This window comes from Phycodurus eques, chromosome 11, assembly GCF_024500275.1.
Source record: "Phycodurus eques isolate BA_2022a chromosome 11, UOR_Pequ_1.1, whole genome shotgun sequence".
In the NCBI taxonomy this organism is placed as follows: Eukaryota; Metazoa; Chordata; class Actinopteri; order Syngnathiformes; family Syngnathidae; genus Phycodurus; species Phycodurus eques.
In genome coordinates, this window is record NC_084535.1 from 10,869,077 (window position 1) to 10,888,000 (window position 18,924).

At 41.2% G+C, this 18,924-nt stretch overlaps 1 protein-coding gene across 1 annotated transcript in view; it reads right to left on the reverse strand.

Annotated features, from left to right (window-relative positions):
- The window catches only part of zcchc24 (zinc finger, CCHC domain containing 24), a 44,506-nt gene that overhangs the window by 23,344 nt on the left and 2,238 nt on the right, over positions 1-18,924 (reverse strand). The window contains exon 2 of the mRNA XM_061691025.1: positions 15,888-16,088. Within this exon, the coding sequence (XP_061547009.1) occupies positions 15,888-16,088 (201 nt within the window). The remainder of the gene's footprint in view (positions 1-15,887; positions 16,089-18,924) is intronic.

Consider the following 18,924-nt stretch of genomic DNA (forward strand, 5'->3'; position numbering starts at 1 on the left):
TTATGATTTTCATTGTCATAATGGCCCTCTTAGAGTGTCCATAACTACAATGTGGCCCTCAATGAAAATGAGTTTGACACCCTTAGTGTGTACTGTATATGTGAACTTGGATGGGCATGCATCTCAACGGAGCCCTACGTCACTCACGTCCAAGACAGCTGCAGATGGATATCACTATGCCAAGGCAATCCTTATCCCCAGATTCCTATATTTCCACAACACAGCTTCCCTAATTGGCCATGGTTCTCATGTCTCATGTTCTTGGATGTCTGATGGAATCCTCTCCCTGAGGATCAAACGTGGGTATTTCACTGCAGGCCACAAAAACACTGTTTTGTTTTGGAGCTGACATTTTCAACAGAAACCTTCTCTCTTCGTGCTTCACTCACAGAAAGCACCAATAACGCATTAGTGTGGAATCTGTCCCCAGGAGCTCCGTTCCATCATCACACCTTTCTCGCCACTTAATGTAGGTTTACCTTATGCCTACGCTTACTGTATTTACTGGGGCTTAAGGGCTAATGTTAAGTGGAGCCGTGGGTGTGAATTCCCCCCACCCTGGCCTGCACTGGCCTTGGACTTAACAACGGTTCCACTAAGCCCAGCGAGCTGTGCAGCTGCATGCCAGCGTTAGGTTACCAGCAAAGTGAATGACAAGAGCAGGTTGAGTGGCAGGCCAGTTGACAGAGGTGCACAACATATACTAGTGCTGCTTGTATGTGCACGATATATATTTCGTCAAGGTCTTTCTTGTGGGAGACAGCTTCTGAGAAAGTGGTGTTACCCTTAGTGCCCCTACATGGTTCACCTGCTGTAAATCTAAGCTACAGAAAAAGCATACACTATTAAATATGGTGTATGAGACAGATATGTGCCGATCATGAAATAAAGAAAACGATTGCATAGGGCAGCCAGTGAAGTAATGCCGATGTTACATGCAATTAAACCGATCGGGGGGTTAAGAGCCGGTCCAAGCCAGCTAATGTACATACAATAGATAATGTTTAATAGTTGTATTAGGTAGTACTGGTCACATCCATGTTATCACTGCCTGGTGTTGACATTTATGCAATTCCTTACTGCATCTACATGTTGTTGTTGTTGGTTTTTTTTATTTTTATTTTTTTTTTATTATTATTATTTTATTATTTTTTATATAATATATACATATTTTTTCCATATGTAAAAAAAAAAAAGTAAAACCAATAAAACACTACCTTAACTTTGATAACAGATGGCAACAATGGAGTGAGTGTTTTTACGATGTACTGACTGACACTAAGCTATTTGCACATGCTGCTTTTCTAGATATCCTGTAGTTACTTTATTATATTACAGGTATCCTGTGTCAGGGTAGGTTAATTGAAGACTAAATTGTCCGTAGGTGCGAATGTGAGTGCGTATGGTTGTTTGTTTATATGTGCCCTGCGATTGGCTGGTGACCAGTTCGGAGTGTACCCCGCCTCTCGCCCGAAGATAGCTGGGATAGGCTCCAGGACGCCCGCGACCATAGTGAGGATAAGCAGAATGGGAGATGAATGAATGAATTAAACAAATAATACATATATTAAAATATATTTTTATTTTGTTGGTAAAATGACTCGAAAGGACTTGAAACTCAAAGTGTAGGACTTGTGACTTGACTCGGGACTTGCATGTCTCGACCTGAGACTTGACTTGAGAGCAAAGACTTGAGAGACTTACTTGTGACTTGCAAAGCAATTACTTGTTCCCACCTCTGGCTTGTGTATGTGAAGACTGACTCTTTGTACTTTGAGGACTCTTGTTCGCCCCCTACTCTGTCTGACTTTCCTAGCTCTGGTCTAATCAGCAGTTTGAAGATGGCTCTATTATGAAAGTAGTGTTCCTGATAAGCCTTACCCACCTACGAGACTTGTCTCCATTTGCTTTTGGTAACCTGTCTGAGTAAATGTGAGGGTGGAGATACTGTAGACCTGGTGCCTTCAGAGCCCCTGACTGGAACTGCAAGGAAGATCAGGGGTCAGACTGTAAAAGGATTCCCATGCTGCAGCGCCGCCCACCACCCACCACCCCAAGTCCTCAACCCTGCCAAAAGCTTCCCGGCCACTGCTGGGCAAGAGATACATTAGAAAAACTTTCTTAAATGCAATTCTGAGCATGAATCACCCAAATCTGGTTTCATTCAAAACATGAGTTGCTTGAGAGAAAAATAAACAATTAAAATGCATGTTAGGGAAGAAGATCTTAATCTTCACATCCTTATTCTTCGACCATCCTCCATATCAACTCGAAACCATGTTAGAAGTCCACACGTCAAGTGGTAAAGCATGTCCTCCTTGGGAATCAGCAAAGTTTCAGAAGGTGAAAAACAGAATGTGAAAGTGCTATCATCTTGTTTATTCTCACATTTGCTCATAATTGAATGTTTGAACCTGTCCCCACCTTATTGCATAATCAGCAGGTTCTCTTCTAATGTATGATTAATGGGATTTTTCCTTCTCTCAGCACATTTTTTTCCACTGCTATTCTAATCTCCTTGAACCGAGTCCGTGCAAATAAATAAAACTCTGAACACATCACCTCCACTCGCACGTTGTAAGGGCTGATTTGGGCTTACCTCGAATGCGCACGCACACACCCCTGCGGCTTCGCCTGCTGACCGCAACTGTTCTCTAAGCTATGGTTAACATAGCCCTGATTCCTCGAGGAGGCCAGCGTTCCTGGGTAGGCTGCCAGAAAGGTACTTCAAGATACTTAAGGAGGGAGAAAAAAAATCCAAACCACAGAAGAGGCCCCTATAGTTTGTATGTTGACATATGGATGAAGAGACACTATAGGGCAGCCAGTTTGGTTTGTTGTTGTAATTACAGTTTTTTCTCCCAGAGATCCAAGGCTCCCTGTCCAAACATGTACGAGTCTGACGCACCTCTGAGATCCCTGCTGAGGCAACAATACAGGCCTGCCTTCCTGACCTCTGGGTCTAGCAGATCCTGCAGACGCACAATGGCCGCCTTAATTACCAGCCTCCATTCCCGGCAACTATGGCTAAGCCCAATGGTGCCCATTCAGAACCGCAGTCTCTCCCTAAGTTGCTCATTCAGGCCCCAACACAAAGCCAGCAGTGTCGCTCCCTGATCCCTTGACACCACATCCAGAATGGTGTGCCAGCGCTCGCAGCTTCACAGTGTCTCTGTATGTCCGTCTTCGTCATTCAAACTCATATCGCCAACCAATGTCTGCGGTTCACACGTGAAAGAATCAGTCAGCTCAATTCAACATACTGTACCATTGAACAGATAAGAATGCACGTTTAGTACGTGGAAGTTTCAAGATCAAAATATGAATGACCATTGGTTAACTCAATCTAAATTCAATTACAGACATGGCTTTACCAGAAGTATCATCTTATCCTTTGAGAATGCATATCAACAAACGACTTGCTTTAACTAACCAATTAATATTTGTTTTTCAAGTGACAGATGAGACATATTCAGTCTTCAGTCAGCAAGTGAGATTACATCCTATATGTCCCTGATAAACACGTGGAGATATACTGTGTACAGTGAGAGCCCCGCATACTCGCTCTCAGATTTTTTTTTTTCATAAAAAAACAAAAATTCAAATTTCCCATTTTATTTCTTTGTTTTTTGTTTTTCTTTTTTGGGGGGAATTAACCTTGAAAACCCTTATTGGCGATTTATCCCTACTCATTCAAGAATATTTGTGGGTTTAAAAAAAATATCCAATGCAATTATAATGGGCATCAATTTTCCGCGGATTTTCGTTAGTCGCGGTCCCGCCTGATCACTATCCCCTGCGAGTAGTGGGGGTCCACTGTACAGTATATATTCTAATGGCAGTGTTTTAGATCTTCCATAATTTTTTTAAATAGCGCTTGTCCTCATTAGGGTCACAGGAGACTGAAGCCTATCCCAGCTGACTTTGGGCGAGAGTCGGGAATGGGTGCACTCTGGACTGTTCGCCAGCAAATCGCAAGGTACACAGTGTACACACAAACAACCGTTCACACTCACATTCACATCTATGGACAATTTTGAGTCTTTAAACAAACATGCATGTTTTTGGAATGTGGGAGGAAAGCAGAGTACCTGGGGGGGAAAAAAAACATGTAAGCACGGAGAGAACATGCAAACTAAGAACGGTGAAGCAGATGTTCTAGCCAATATTCTACAGTGATGCGTTTTAGACCATGTCACACAAAAACGTGTGCCTTTTCCTGAAATGGCTTTCTTCAGGAGTCACTGATGGTGTAGTGATACACTCGCCTGACTTTGGTGCTTCAGTTCCCACTCAGTGACGGTGTGAATGTGAGAGCGAAAGGTTGTCCGTCTCGATATGTACCCTGCGACTGACTGGCGACCAATTCAGGGTGTAGTCAGCCTTTCGCCCAAAGTCACCTGGGATAAGCTCCCACGACCCTGAACAGGATAAGCGGTTTTGAGAATGGATGGATGGATGGCTTTCTGCAGGTTTCTGGATACATACATACAACAGTCACAATGCAAGTGAATTCCCTTTTTATTTTTGCACGTGTTACATCTATCTGATTTTTTTTTCATGTCAATGTGAACAGTTTTTATAAAATCCGACCCAGGCCTCTTTTCTATGTGGATTTAAATCCGATTTGCATCCGATGCGACTGCAGTCTAGATGTTCAAATCACACTCATCCGACATATACATCACCAAAAGACGACAAAGGTCACAATTGTTGGACAATACAGACAGGCGCGAAAAGCAATGGTGGACGAAGGAGCAGAAAACAGTCGGTGGTGAAAAGAAGAAGTTAGAACTGATAAATATGTAAAGTATAGGGTGGGGGGGTGGGCAGTAAATTCAAGCACAAAGTCATTGAAATTGCCACAAATGCGGCAAAGGACTGAGACATACATGAGGGGCCATATTTATCTCCGTTAACCCTGTGCCTCGTGTTTTGTGTGCATGAGCAACATGACGTGTTTTTTGCGCATACGCCATGTGACCTGTTTTGTGCGCATGCGTGTCACTTCATGGCTCCATGGTGTTCACATTAGCAGACATTTGTTTTTGTAATGTGAATGACGACATAAAAAGACCGGATTTAACAAAAATCTGAATTGGGCATTATGACCTGCAGTGTGAACGTAGCCATAGTCCCATCTGCTGCTTCAATTTTGGATTACATCTTTTTTTTTTAGTGTGGACATGGATTTGGCATTCCAGCCAAGACATTGTCATGCCAAGCAATCTAAGGAATTGAACATGCCTTTCAAAAATATTCTCAGAATACAGATATCAAACAAAATTGTGAGACAAATTAGGTAGAGCATGACCAGATTAACCCGTCAAGGAAGTTTGGTTTTCCATGTGTTTGTCTCCATTTTTACAAGGTTACAACATAGGCCAAGAGCATCATAAACATTTGGACAAATCGAACTGAATTAGGCAGAAAGTTCTCCGAGTTCCTCCTCTGTCAATATAATTACGCAAAAGTAGCCTCTTCCAAGGAGAACTCTTTTCAGAGGCCAGTGGAAAAAATGTGTCACAGAACCTCAAGTCATACAAAACAAAATGTTCTGGACAGTTGCTTGTCGCCTTCTGCCTATTGGCCATGGTTAAGGTCTGCGGTCTCTTTTTTGGTTATATCACAAAACACACAAAAGAAAACTTCTTTGGAGCTGCTGTCCTAACAGGATATCACGCTGTAGTGAATATCTGACCTGCGACCCTCCCTCTTCAGTGTCAGGCGAGCCATTCTGACGACCCAGTTCCTGCAGCCTCGGTATGGCCGGGGACCTCAGTGACACTGTAGCTTGTGTTATGCACACAAGCCACAGTGGGGTTACTGTGCAGTTAATCACTCGACGTGTTGCCGGGCAGCAGGAGGGAAGACATATTCAACAGACGAGGGGAAATACTGTATTTTTAAACAGGGGCTGTAAGAAATGAAAAAGGATTGAGCATGAGCATTAGTGTCTTGCACTTCCGCAAAGACTAATTTACGTTGAAAGATTGATGAACAACTGTCTAAACTGATTGTTTATTTGCTTCAGTTAAGTGGCGTCTGCATTTTATTGCTGCTTTGGCAACATGATGGGAAGACCACAAAAAGTATGTATGGAGCTAAATGCTAACTTAGGCCCATTTAAACTAAATATCTTTCGTCAGAATTGTACATAAATTACAGCATTTAAGGCATAGGTTTTATGTACATACGGCAAAGTTGTTAAAATAATCCCTGTTCACATAAACCTGCAAAATCAACGAGAAAACTGTAATTTGCATTTTGAGTCCGTGTCACTTTGGAAAGAAATGCTTCACACATGCACACAAACTGTCCTCCGTGTGTGTATGTAACTAGTGGTTTAGTAAACTTTGCTTGTTATTTACAAACGCAACAACAGTGCTGTGGTCTACCCCTTTTTTCCAGATGGGATGTACTCACACATGCGTAAAATGACCCTGTAAAATCTCTGTTTTTACAGACTACTGCTTTCAGTGTTGACGTCAATGTTGTAATGTTAAAAAAACTTCAACGTTGAAAGCTGTTTTCAAATGCTTGGATTTTCAGGCACTAGAACACTGTCGTAAACAAAAGGCCAAAACATCACAATTTGTATCCTTTTTTCTGTAACTATACCCTTTGCTTTACCCAGTGGCGGTTTCTGACATGGGCCATATGGGCATCCTGTGGGGGGTGGTACTCGTCCCCCTACCGTTGACGATTGCGCAATCGACGGTCGGCGCACATGGCACCTACCCCTCTTAAAGCGGTCTTGCAAATAAACAACAGACCAAAAAAAGAAACTAAAGAAATAGTTGCCAGTGATGAATTTGAATATCCCCTTGTCACTTCCTCATAGAAGTGCTAATGCTAGCGCTAGTTTACACACCTATGACCCACGTGGCGCCTCGCGGAGGTGGAGTTGAGTGTCACGGTTATCAAAACAGGAAGTGGTGTGATTGTTGTCTCAGCAAAAACTGAGCGGAAGAATGGGATTTCTGTACAGAACACAAACCAGCTGGCAGGAAACCACACTTTTTTTTTTTCCATATCATTCTTCAAGCTTTGATTTCCTATCATGGGAAGTGTCCTCACACTGCTTTCCTTGGCTCTCTGTCTCCAAACCCGTCTCAGGCCTTCAAACTGTACCCTCCCTTTTTTGTGTGTGTGATTGAATCATTTGCGCACCCTGCCATGACGGGGAAACATCCAAACTGCCTGCCACGGCAAATAACTGCAGCCATGCAGAACTGGCCCAGGGGCCTGGAGAGATCATGGGTGGAAAATGCGAAACACTTTCTCATGACAGTCGGGTTGAAAGATTGTTTATCGACAGGGGTCACAAAAGCGAAGGAGTTCAGGAAGAAAAGACAAGGCGAGAGAAAACAGCTGGTGAACAAGAATGTAAATAATTTCCCTCTCGATGGGTGTCGGGTGTTGATTAAATCATGACTACACAAGCCAATCAACAGATGGGGGCTCTGTGTCCTTCTTAACCTCCAGGGGGCACCACTATTGTCTCTAGCGTTAAGAATAAATAATCTGTTGAACTTTTAAAAAAGCAGTACTTGGATACTTTTGAAAGCATGGTCGATAATTATTGAGATAAATTTGACATTTATCAGGATTCCAGAACAAGAACAGGGGTAGTGCTGAGCTGAAGACAGAGGGGCCTTTAATGTGGCACCATTTCCAACTGTTAATGGATAATAGCTGTCATTTTGGCTGTTTTAAAGGAACGGTGTTTTGGAGCCTGAAAACAGAAAGAACTGAAAATGTCTTCCAGGGGAAGTTTTTGAAAATGACAAATGTTGGTGATTCAGAGCTACATAAATAGATTCAGTATTTACCAGCTTGTGCCTTTCACACCGCCAACATGGAATCCCGCATTCAGATAATTAGATACGTAACATGATGTAGTGGGGCAAATACACTACATGCGCAACAGCAACATTTGCTTTCAACACATAAGAGCTGCAGAAGTCCGTTTCGAATGTTAAACGTCATACCCCTGCTGGATTTCCTTTTGACATAGGCGCTGTCCTGCTTCTGTTACAGCTATGACACTAGCTCAAACGCCAGGTCACCCTCGTTCCATCTTGTGTCAATACCTTTTACACAGTACAGAAAATCCGGCACAGGCAGTGTGAAAGGGGCTTATGATATTGGAAGACTTGGCGCATGCGCATTGTCACAGCCAGAACAACTGGGACATTTGTGCTTATAAGTCTTCTCCCAAAAAGTCAACATTTACTACAATGCTAATGTGTCCAGCAAAGTCAAATTACTTAGTCTCGTCAAATTCAAAATAAAAACAAAACGCGTTCTAAAGGCTGTTTTAGGAACACAAGCGGTTGGCATGGACGTGTGAAATGTTCCTTAACAAAGCCCCATCGCCAACAACTGGCTCGGCACGTGTATTACAGCGTTTTCAGTCGTTTTTGCAGAACCGTGTGAAAGGGGAGTGTTTTGATAACAATGGAGTCTCAATGGAAACTCACAATTTGGCCAATTTCAATTGCTCATTCTGATGTAAACATACCCAGAAAGTAACTCGCAGGAATATTAAACTAGAATTTAGATTATGTTGTTCCATGTAAAACTATGCTATGCATTTTGCATGTATTGGTGTAAATCTCAGGATCAGCTCAGAGGAGTAATGCCTTTGTGATTTACTCATAAATTGGACACTGAAACAAATTCTGATTCATTGCCCATTCTAACCAGGTTCTGTGAATAACCCTAACCAAATGAACTCTGGTATGCCCAATTGCAATGTTGTTTTCACAAAAACAACAAGAAACATAGCAAAGCAAAAGAATGTAGTCAAAATAGAACACATTGGCATATAAGTACAGGTTTTTTTAAACGAGTTATACTTCCTTAGTCTTTGACCTATTTTTGTATACATCAACAAGCAGATTACACATTACATTTGAAAACATTACAATTTGCAAGTATTTTGTTTTGTTTCTAAGAAAATCAAGATAAATTTTTTTAAACAATGTAACATTGGTGAGTAAGAAACGTACGTACATTATATACAAGTATTAATGATCCCATTATTCCTTCTTTACCCCCACAGAGTCGTACAAACAGCAGACAATAAAACTTGCGTTGCAAAAGAGTTGTGAAATTATCCCAGCAGCATAGCCAACCTATTTAAAGGAGGCTCTGTCAAATACAGACACTGCAATACTTAAAACAAAACATGCCAAAACTGCCAGAATAAAAAGCATTCGGCTGTCATGATGGGTTGGGTTTATTAACACGGCTGGAGAAAAAAACACACCTTTGGGCAAGTCACAAATGAGTCAAGAGTGTGAGCTACCGCTGGTGCTAACATCTCGCCTCAGGTCAACATGTCGACACTGTTATAAGGAGATAATGGCCACCATTTGCCACAAAAGACTAAGTGCTGCTGAAGTGATCGCCACTTAAGGTGTGAGGCCCATCCAACTATGGCATATGGTCTCGATCGGGATAAAGTAGTGTCTGAGCTAGACTTAGACTCCAACAGATTGTCACCCAAAACAAGTGGTACCTACTGAATATCTATTCGGGCATATTCCAACATTTTAATAATACATTCCACCCCACCATAACCAATAGGACAAAAAGAAATTTATCATGGAGTTTCTGATGGGTATACTGTGACGCTTTTAACCAGGCTCTTCTTTCACCCCCGCTTATGTTTTTTTTTTATTATTTGAATAAATGGTACAAACAAACCATTTAATGTTCAGTTGGAGGAAGGCACAATAAATCTGTCAATGCAGCAGGGCAAAACGTTTTGTAAACAGAGCACAGCAAAACATATTTAATTCGATCTGATTATCTAAATCCAGACAAAGGTCTTTTTGGTTCTGCTTCTTAATTTTAAACCAGCAGGAACCAACATGGTGCCAACGGGCACCAGCTAGCCCCCAAGGACCAAACGAGTGGTCTGCAGGTCCGTTCTGAAAGTAGCTCACCAGTGATGGGACATTGTGATTTCCTAGGAATGGTCTCGAAGTGATCATTTGAAAATGTCTACATTTGCAGAGATTTGTAGAAATAGTGTTATATGTTGATATTCCTACCTTGTAAAATTATTGTCACTGATGAATCATGTGTAACCATTAACATTATTAGTGTCTTCACATAAATGAGTACCACTACTTATTTTTAATAACATATAATTAAAGTTAATTTTAAATTGGTTATTTCAGAAGCGTGTATCAAACTGGTAGCCCTTTGCATTAATTGTTATCCAAGACATTTTCAGTTTCAAAAACGTTGGTGACCCGTTTTAAACAATAAATACAGACTACTACCACTACTGGTATTGAGTCCTACTCGATTCTATCGAGGCACAAGATGTTATCTTTTCTTATTTATTATATTGTTATTGTGGAAAGACTCCCTTAATTGTCATTCTGTCTATCAACCTGTGAGGTAAAAGTCAGAACAAACTAATAGTGTAGCTGGATCTGAATTTAAACAAAGAAGTCTTTCAACTGTCAAGTTAAAACAAAAATGAGTTACAGGATAAACCAACAATGATGTGTGATACAAAAAGGTGCATTTTGCCTTTAAGGGCGCATTGCTAGCCTGACGAGGCTAGTACCGCTTAGTTAGTCCTTTGTTGTCATATAATGCCACTTTGTTTTGAGATAAACTACTCACACATTTATTACTTGTCTCATATCTTCCTCGTAAAAAGGAAGCAGTAAAATGAGGGAAATCCTTATGGCAGCAGGGATTTCATCCTTTGAACTATAAATCCACTCGTAAACCTTTAGCCACTCAGGAAATTAGCATGATCTCTGTTAACACGCCAACTGGAGTGTAGAAAATTAGGCATTAGAATCTTCAAATTATATAAAATCCTACCTTTGAAACCCAATTACTATATTATGTTAATGTAAAGTGAAATTGTTTTGAAACCATTTTTTTAAAGGACTATTATGGAATTGTCTCCACACGTAATGTGCATTGGTGCTGCTGATTTGGTTAGTACCAGAGTTGCATGGGCTAAGCCATAGGTGTCAAACTCAAGGCCCGGGGGCCAGGTGCGGCCCGCCACATAATTTAATGTGGGCCGCGAAAGCAATAGATGCTCGTCAACTTCTGTGATTTTTGCTAAAATCTGTACCCAAATTCCAAATTGTCATAATAATCAACAACAATGTTGAGATATTGTATTTTTCTGTTTCCAAACCCTTCTTCCACAGTAACTTAAACAATACTTGTACAAACTATTATCCTTGTCTTCTGATTTCAAAACTAGTTATCCCGCAATTTGTTGTGTAATAGTAATAATGTTTTGGTGATCATTATATATTTATATGGTTTCACTGTTCTAACTGCCCTCTGAGGGGAATCATAACTACAATGCGGCCCGAGACAAAAAAGAGTTTGACACCCCTGGGTTAAGCGGTTAACTTCATGACTTCATGTCCGAGCTGCTAGGACATCAGAATCATCTTTATTTGCCAAGTATGTCAAAAACACACAAAGAATTTGTCTCCGGTAGTTGCAGCCGCTTTAGTACGACAACAGACAGTCAATTGACAGAGAATAATTTTGAAACATAAAGACATAAAAAAAACACAGTCTCTGAGCAATAAAAGGTTACCAGTAATGCGGTAATGCCGGTACAATTATTATTATTATTATTATTATTATTATTATTATTATTATTATTATTACACTAGGACATAGCATCTCTAAAGCAAGCTTATTCCTGTCATGTTTTGTTTATTTCCCTGAGGGGCGGCATCATTTTGAGAGAGTTGTTTTGTTTTTTGAGTGGATGACTGATTTGGAATTCTGACTTTTTTTTAAAAAAAATTTAAATGTCAGTGAATGCCTTAAGGTGGTGGCTGTAGTTTTGCATTCAATATGTCGACAATTACACACAGAAACAGACCACTCATATATAATATATGAATATATTTTCCATGAGTTCATCATCAAATGCAAGAATATGTCATTCCCGTGCATCAATCCGAGGTGGGGCCGACTGTCGGAGGGCTTAGTCCACTGAGTTGAAGCAAATCATGAGTGCAAGTGGAAGACATCTTGGAAGCGGGCCAAGGCGTGGCAGTGGCGTTGAGGGGCATTCTGCTCATGACTGGGGGAGCGACCTCATTTTCCGAATAAAAGCCAGTTTACATAACACCTCTGTCCCGTGACCAAGGGGAGCGCAGGGTTGCCAGACCTGCGGTTTTTCCTATCAAAAACCATTGTCTCCACTCTGCCATTAGTGGTTCCATTGTTAACATGTTATTACAAAAAAATTGGTCTTAAAATTCAAGTAACGCATAAATGCTTTGGTGGCCTCAGCTATTTCATTACCTTCCACTCAGTGCCAAGCAGTGGAAAAGATTTTCAAACTCCAATGCAAGTATGATCAAATAACACCAGATCCAAAAAAGATGTTTTGTGAGAAAAATTACCTTATTCATTCAGCAGCAAGTTGGCAGTTAACACACTTGCATGAATTAAATCCTAATGACAACAAGTTGGATGTACCGTCCTCAATCCTGTTAAATATAGATTAAATCGAAATCCAAATGTTGTGTAATGGATCAGAATCAGAATCATCTTTATTTGCCAAGTATGTCCAAAACACACAAGGAATTTGTCTCCGGTATTTGGAGCCGCTCTAGTACAACAGACAGTCAATTTACAGAACACTTTGGAGACATAAAGACATTGACAAAAAACAATTGTGCAAAAAGATGCAGAGTCCTCTAGCACTTAGAGCAGTTCGATTGGCTGGACGCCACCGCCATCATTGCAAGATGTGTGTCACACATATTATTGGGGACGAGAGACAGCACCACAGGTGACCGGCAGGTAATACTATATGTGATATAGCACAATTGGAAGGTAAAGTCACAGACAGAAGGCCCAAGAGAGCATTAAAGAATCAGGATGTTGATGAAGTGTGTAGGTGTGGACGCTGTTTGGAGACTTTGCGGCATTTTGAATTACTGCTGGCAGTTTAACAACAGCTGAAACAAAAACCAGAAGGAGTCTTGATTTTGAGTCTGACCCTGGAATGCTGACATCTTTGGCAAGATTGATTCCAAGGTTTTTTATGGACATTGTCGGGGCTTATTTAAAACAGCATTTCAATGTATCATTTTAAGAGGACAGACTCTAAAGTAGACATTATGTGGTTTTCAGAACTGGCTTGATAAAGATATGGAAAAGATAATAAACACGCTGGATTATGTAGTACTTCGTGAACACTTCCACCGATGATGAGCATTACAGTCATTTGATTAATGCTCACATCTCAGCATTGCTTGTAGGAAAGTGTAGGTGAATGTAACATGTTGCATGAAATACTCCTGGTCAAATCCCCATTAGAGTGGTCAATAGATGATCTAATTCCCACACTTTTGGAGTTTGGCTTTGTCCACAAGATATTTCATCAGTGCACAGGTCTTTTACGGACCTCCTGAGACCAGCCATCATATGTCATAAAGCCAGTCAAAGCATTTTAATCTCCCATCTGCTCCTCGTTACTCTTCCATGCAAAAGAAACACTGCGCTGGGATTCGCCATTGCACCTCACCCAGGCGATGGGAGAAGAATAAGAATGGAGAGAAAATGAAGGAACCAGGAGTCCGACTGAAAAATACATTAGAGTAATATTTTAACCAAGGAAATCATACCATTATTAGGCTCCATTTCTCACCATGGAGTTTGCCTTTACAGGTCACCGTAGGACACCAAAGTGAACACCTGCAACACCTGCAAACCTAATCTTGATATGCCCTCGAGGAAGTTATTTGAAGTTACTTTCGCTTGATGCTCTACAAGGAGAGACATCTCAAAAACAACAAAAATCCTTAGAGAAGTGGGGTGGCCAAACTTTTCTGGGGTGGACAGGAATTGTAATCGTTGACAAGGGTGGTGGTGGTGTGTGTGTGTCTATGTGTGTGTGTGGGGGGGGGGGGGGGGGGGGGGGGGGGCCTTGAAAACCAATTGTCAACGGGCGGGGTGAGTGCTGATCTGACTGCTGGGGAGAATCCAACTTCTACCAGAAAATATTTTCCCTATTATTCACAAAACGTGGGAGGTGGCCGTTGGGATGGCCAACCTTCAGACTAGAGTGGCCGCGGCCACTCCGGGCCACCCCCCGGGTCCGCCCCTGGTCATACCTTTCGACTAGTATAGCAAAATTGCAGCTCTGTCATTAAATGCAAACCAGTAACTCAGTCATTGACTTTTTAATTCCTTCAGAACACCTGCTCACAAATCAAGTGTGAAATTACAAATGCAAGTCAATATTATGTGAGCTATTAATGAAAACCTGTCTGTGTGAAAGCTGTTAACATTTTCTTCTGATTGTGTTCACAGCGGTCAGTAGGTCCTGCTCTGACCGCAACTGGGAGGAATTTTTCAAAGGTCTACACTAATACCACAAAAGGTTGCTAGATTTGTCACTAGTCACTTTTTGGGAGGAGAGATGCTAGAGTGGTCTGAATACTCACAAACTGTAGTGTCAAAGTCGATACGTTGGTAACACTTTATAGCTGCACTTACTTTTAGGACTCTCGGCTTCATTTGCATGAGACATGATCACCACCTCAAAACAAGCTGATTTCAGAACAGGTCTAAAAAGGAGGGCAGAAAATGTGATATATAATTTGATATATATATATGTGTGTGTGTGTGTGTGTGTGTGTGTGTGTGTGTGTGTGTGTGTGTGTGTAGGTGTGTATGTGTGTGTGATTTTATCATTGGGGTATTTTGACGAAAGCATGTCCCAGACATTGTAGCTGTCCCTCAGCTCAATGAACAGGAAGTAAACAGGGGCTTCACTTTATTTGCAATTTGTGCAGTCAAACGCTGAGAAAACTAAGTACAAATGAACACTATCAGCTCCAAGATCAGGACGAAATACAGTGAAGCATACAACTGTCTTTTTGTAAACAATTACCTTGTTACGCTTGTCGAGGTGGTTAATCTAAGGTCTCTTCTCCTTGACACCTCTGCAGCCCACTTCTATTTGAAATCGCCTTGAAATAGGTTTGTTGATAAAGCTTTGTGACATAGAGAAGATTACCTAAGCATATATGTCATTTACAGACATGTTATCAAGAAACTCGGAAACTGCTTAAAATTGTGGAGCAGACACATATGTCATCTTTAATAGAATGTCATTGCAGGGTTCTCTACTTGATTGTTACTTGGAGGTACACAGGTAGGTCAGATTATTTTCTTTCTTTTGATGAGAACCCAGTTACATCACAATCTAAGTAAAAGCTGCCTTTTGATTTAAAGATTGGCCCATTTAAGGCTGATGATTAAAAACATTCATTTCTATATGCTTTCATGGATGAGTGGTGATGAGAAGTCCTTGGGGTCATGACAAGCAGCTGGGGCCAAAGAAGATGCATTATAAAATAATCAGAGATGAGCATGAAAAAATGGAGCAGATACATGAAATCCATTTGGCTAAATCAGAGAGGACAGCTGTTCGTGTTCAGAACTATTAAATGATGAATTCACGCAGCCATACACAAACTTAACCCTTGAACTAGCCTGACTGGTTTATTAGAGCAGTTATCACAGATGATTCCTAGCGGCCGGTTGAACGCATCGCAGTAAGAGGACGGCCAGCGCACAAATATACACACACACTTGTACACATGACTTTCGAAGACAGAGGCCAGCCTGTTTTACAAGTAGGTCAGAGCAGAGATAGAGAGAGGCAGCCATAAGGGAGAGAGCCAGAGAAAGAGGCTGCGGCAAAATCCGCTTTTCATATGAAACTAATTAAAAGACGTGTATCAAAAGAAAAACACCACATAAGTCATTTTACGGAAACGATAACATGTACTGATCGTGTAATGCTTATCTCTCTGCTTGTCGGTTATGTAATAAAGGGGACTTACCTGAGGGCAGTCTTTGATGTAATGACCCTTGTTGAAGCACAGGTGGCACAAATAATTTGGCGGCGGTCTCTTGTTGGGCTTTCTTGGCTCTGATGACAAGGAAAGGTCTGAGAAGTGGTCCGTCAGCGAGTTGAGTCCATCCACGATGTTGTTCAGGGAGCCATAAGGTGATACATTCTTATACACATTGTTGTTTAAGGCCTACAGAATAGAAGAGACATACAAGGTTAGACCTAAGTGCTGACAGTACTAGTACAGTCTTGTCAGGGTGCTTTCACACCTACAGTTCATCTTTTCAAATTTGAATCAGCTCATTAGTTTGTAAACTATTTCTAGTCTGTACATAGGTTGCTTTGCACTGCGTTTTAATTAAACTGTAATTTATTCCCACACAACCAACATGGTGTTGTCTGTTTGGTCAGATGTGAGCACTATAATTGAACTGGTTTCGATTTGTGCAGACCGAACCACCTGGACCCAAGACCACTTCTTCTAAGTGGTGGTGGTATGGTTCCAAACTTATTCTGCTGTGATTTGCTTGTAGTGAGAATGTGATCAGACCTCGGTCCAAGCCAACTGACAAACAAATGGGTTTACACTGCATAACTACGGGTAGTCAACAGATTACATGGTTAACGTACCAAACGTGTTTTTAGAGAGGACAATCTCACATACAAAACGTTTACTCTAAGTTTACAAACCCATCAACTGATTTGGACCAGCTCTGCGTGTGACAAGAGAAATTCAACAAAAGGAAAGAAACTAGATTATTTTTTAATTCACATTGCAAGTTAATTTAACTTTCTGGTGCACTTCGGGAAAGGTGAACCAAGAGCACTTTCTGTTCCCATTGCACAGGTTAAGCAAACTGTCCCATTGACCTCAAGTCCACGTAACTGAGACCACCATCCGAGGTCATCACAGTTCTGTTAAGTTGAGAGTGATTTAAGTTCATCTGAAGTGTTCACGTATGCGCAGAAAAAGCTGAATAATCAAACTGACTTCGTTTGGACATCTGAAAGGGACCGGGTGTGGAAAGCCGCCAAAGAAGTCATGAATATTAGGGAGAGAGAGACTTAATATGTACCCAAACTTCAATGGTGCCTGTCTGATACATACTATAAGTACATACAACATCATGAAATAAACCGCAATTGCACTTTTGCACATTTTAAGATTCTGTGTTTAATAAGCAATTTGCTTTGCATGTGTTCTCTCCAATTTCTGCTGGACAAAAACAAAAATGAGAAAAAACAAAGCCCCCAGATCTTTTCTCTCATTAAATTCAGAACATCTGGCGAGAGTCCCAGCTGTGCTCATGAGCTGGAAAAATACTAAGCAGGTTCACAGAGGAGAAGAACAGGACTTGACAGAGGATGAGTCATTGTAAACAAGATGGGAGGCATGTTCCTTCGCCAGCCTGCGGAACATCAGCAATGTCACCAGATGGTGGTGGCGGTAAACAAGCGGTGGTCAGTTTGCGTTGTCGCAGAACGCAGCGAACCATGCCCCTGACCCAGCTGCAACACTGAAACTGCCATCTGAATATTAATTCAGCCCACTTATCTTAATTTCCTTTCCTCTATTCTAAACAAAAGCCATTTGGATCATGTGAACATCACTCTTCTAAACTGTCCTCGAGTCACCTCGTCACTGTTGACTTATCACCCAAAGCACATCAGAGAACTTGAGAAGTTTGAACTACACTTGATGATTAGAATGACAAGCTTCATTCGCTTTTACCATGGCAATATAAAGCTATTTATTTTATGAACGCCAATCACTATCACACATGGATCAATTGTCTAAAGCGAGTCCCAAGTTGAGTCCAAGACAAAGTCTGAGGCAAGTCTTAGACCTTTCGTTCTCAGTCCCCTGAAATCCAAAATCACTTTCATCCAAATCTCAAGCAAGTTTTAGGTACGTTTTTCAAGCAACCTTTGAGTATGTCAAAGGTTTTGTTCATGTCGTAAGAAAGTCATTGCATCCAAGTTGTAAATAATTCAAAACAAGTCAAAATTAATTTGATCCCCTTCGTCAAGCAAGGCGTTTTTGGCAGGGCCGCGTCTGTTATTCCGTAAAGGCCAGAAACAGATAGAGTTGTGTCTTGGTTCAGGCAGTTGTTCATATACTGGAGGTGTAGTGGGACCAGCTTGAGACTAAATAGGGAAAATTGGGGACCTGTATAAAACTTGGACTAAAGGTTTGGGACAGTCTTTTAACCTGAAAACCAAAATTAATATTTTGACAGCACTTTGAAACTTGGTTTGGGACTTTCTTTAAATTGGGACCAAATGACTTTAGATTTGCTTGAAACTTACTTGGAAATGCTTTGGGTCTCATTTGTGACTTGTACCAAAAGACTTTGGACCTTCATGAAACTTGACAAAATGACATAGGACTTAATCCAGTACTTGGATTTAGTCTTATCGAATGTCCATGGTTCACCAACGAATGTGGTTTAGCATATTTCTGAACAAAGTCTACATCTGGCATTAAAAGATGTAGTCCTTTAACTCCACTAATGACAAACACTTGAAAAGCCACAATAAAGCAAAGGCCGCAGTGAGTGGGCTTGATGGGATCCACAGATAAAGTCATCCTCATCATGGAGGGTCAAGCATTTTTTGGCATCCAGCCCGGTGTCTGGGAAATAATGTTGCTGTTTAATGTTGCATTGCGCAGAAACCTAAAACTTGGCAACCTCGCCGCAGCTCCATGCCAAATCTATATATCTGCAGTCTGTTTGCCGTGGACTCTCTAACTAGCTCCAGCTTTGAGGCCGTGTTCATTTATTACATGTTGTCACTGTAAATCAAGCATCACGGTCCTGTCCATTCTCAGGTTTTCCATCTGCCATGCCTTTCAGCCCTGGGTATTACTGTGTTATGCGTTACCGCACACACACTTGTTTGTGTATTCACTTAGTACAGTTGTTGGGGCGCTACTTTGACAAACACAAAACTTCATTCTTTGGTCTTTCAGTCTCCAGCTGGCAAACCAAAAGTGATTTCACACAAAAGTAGGGTGGGGCGAA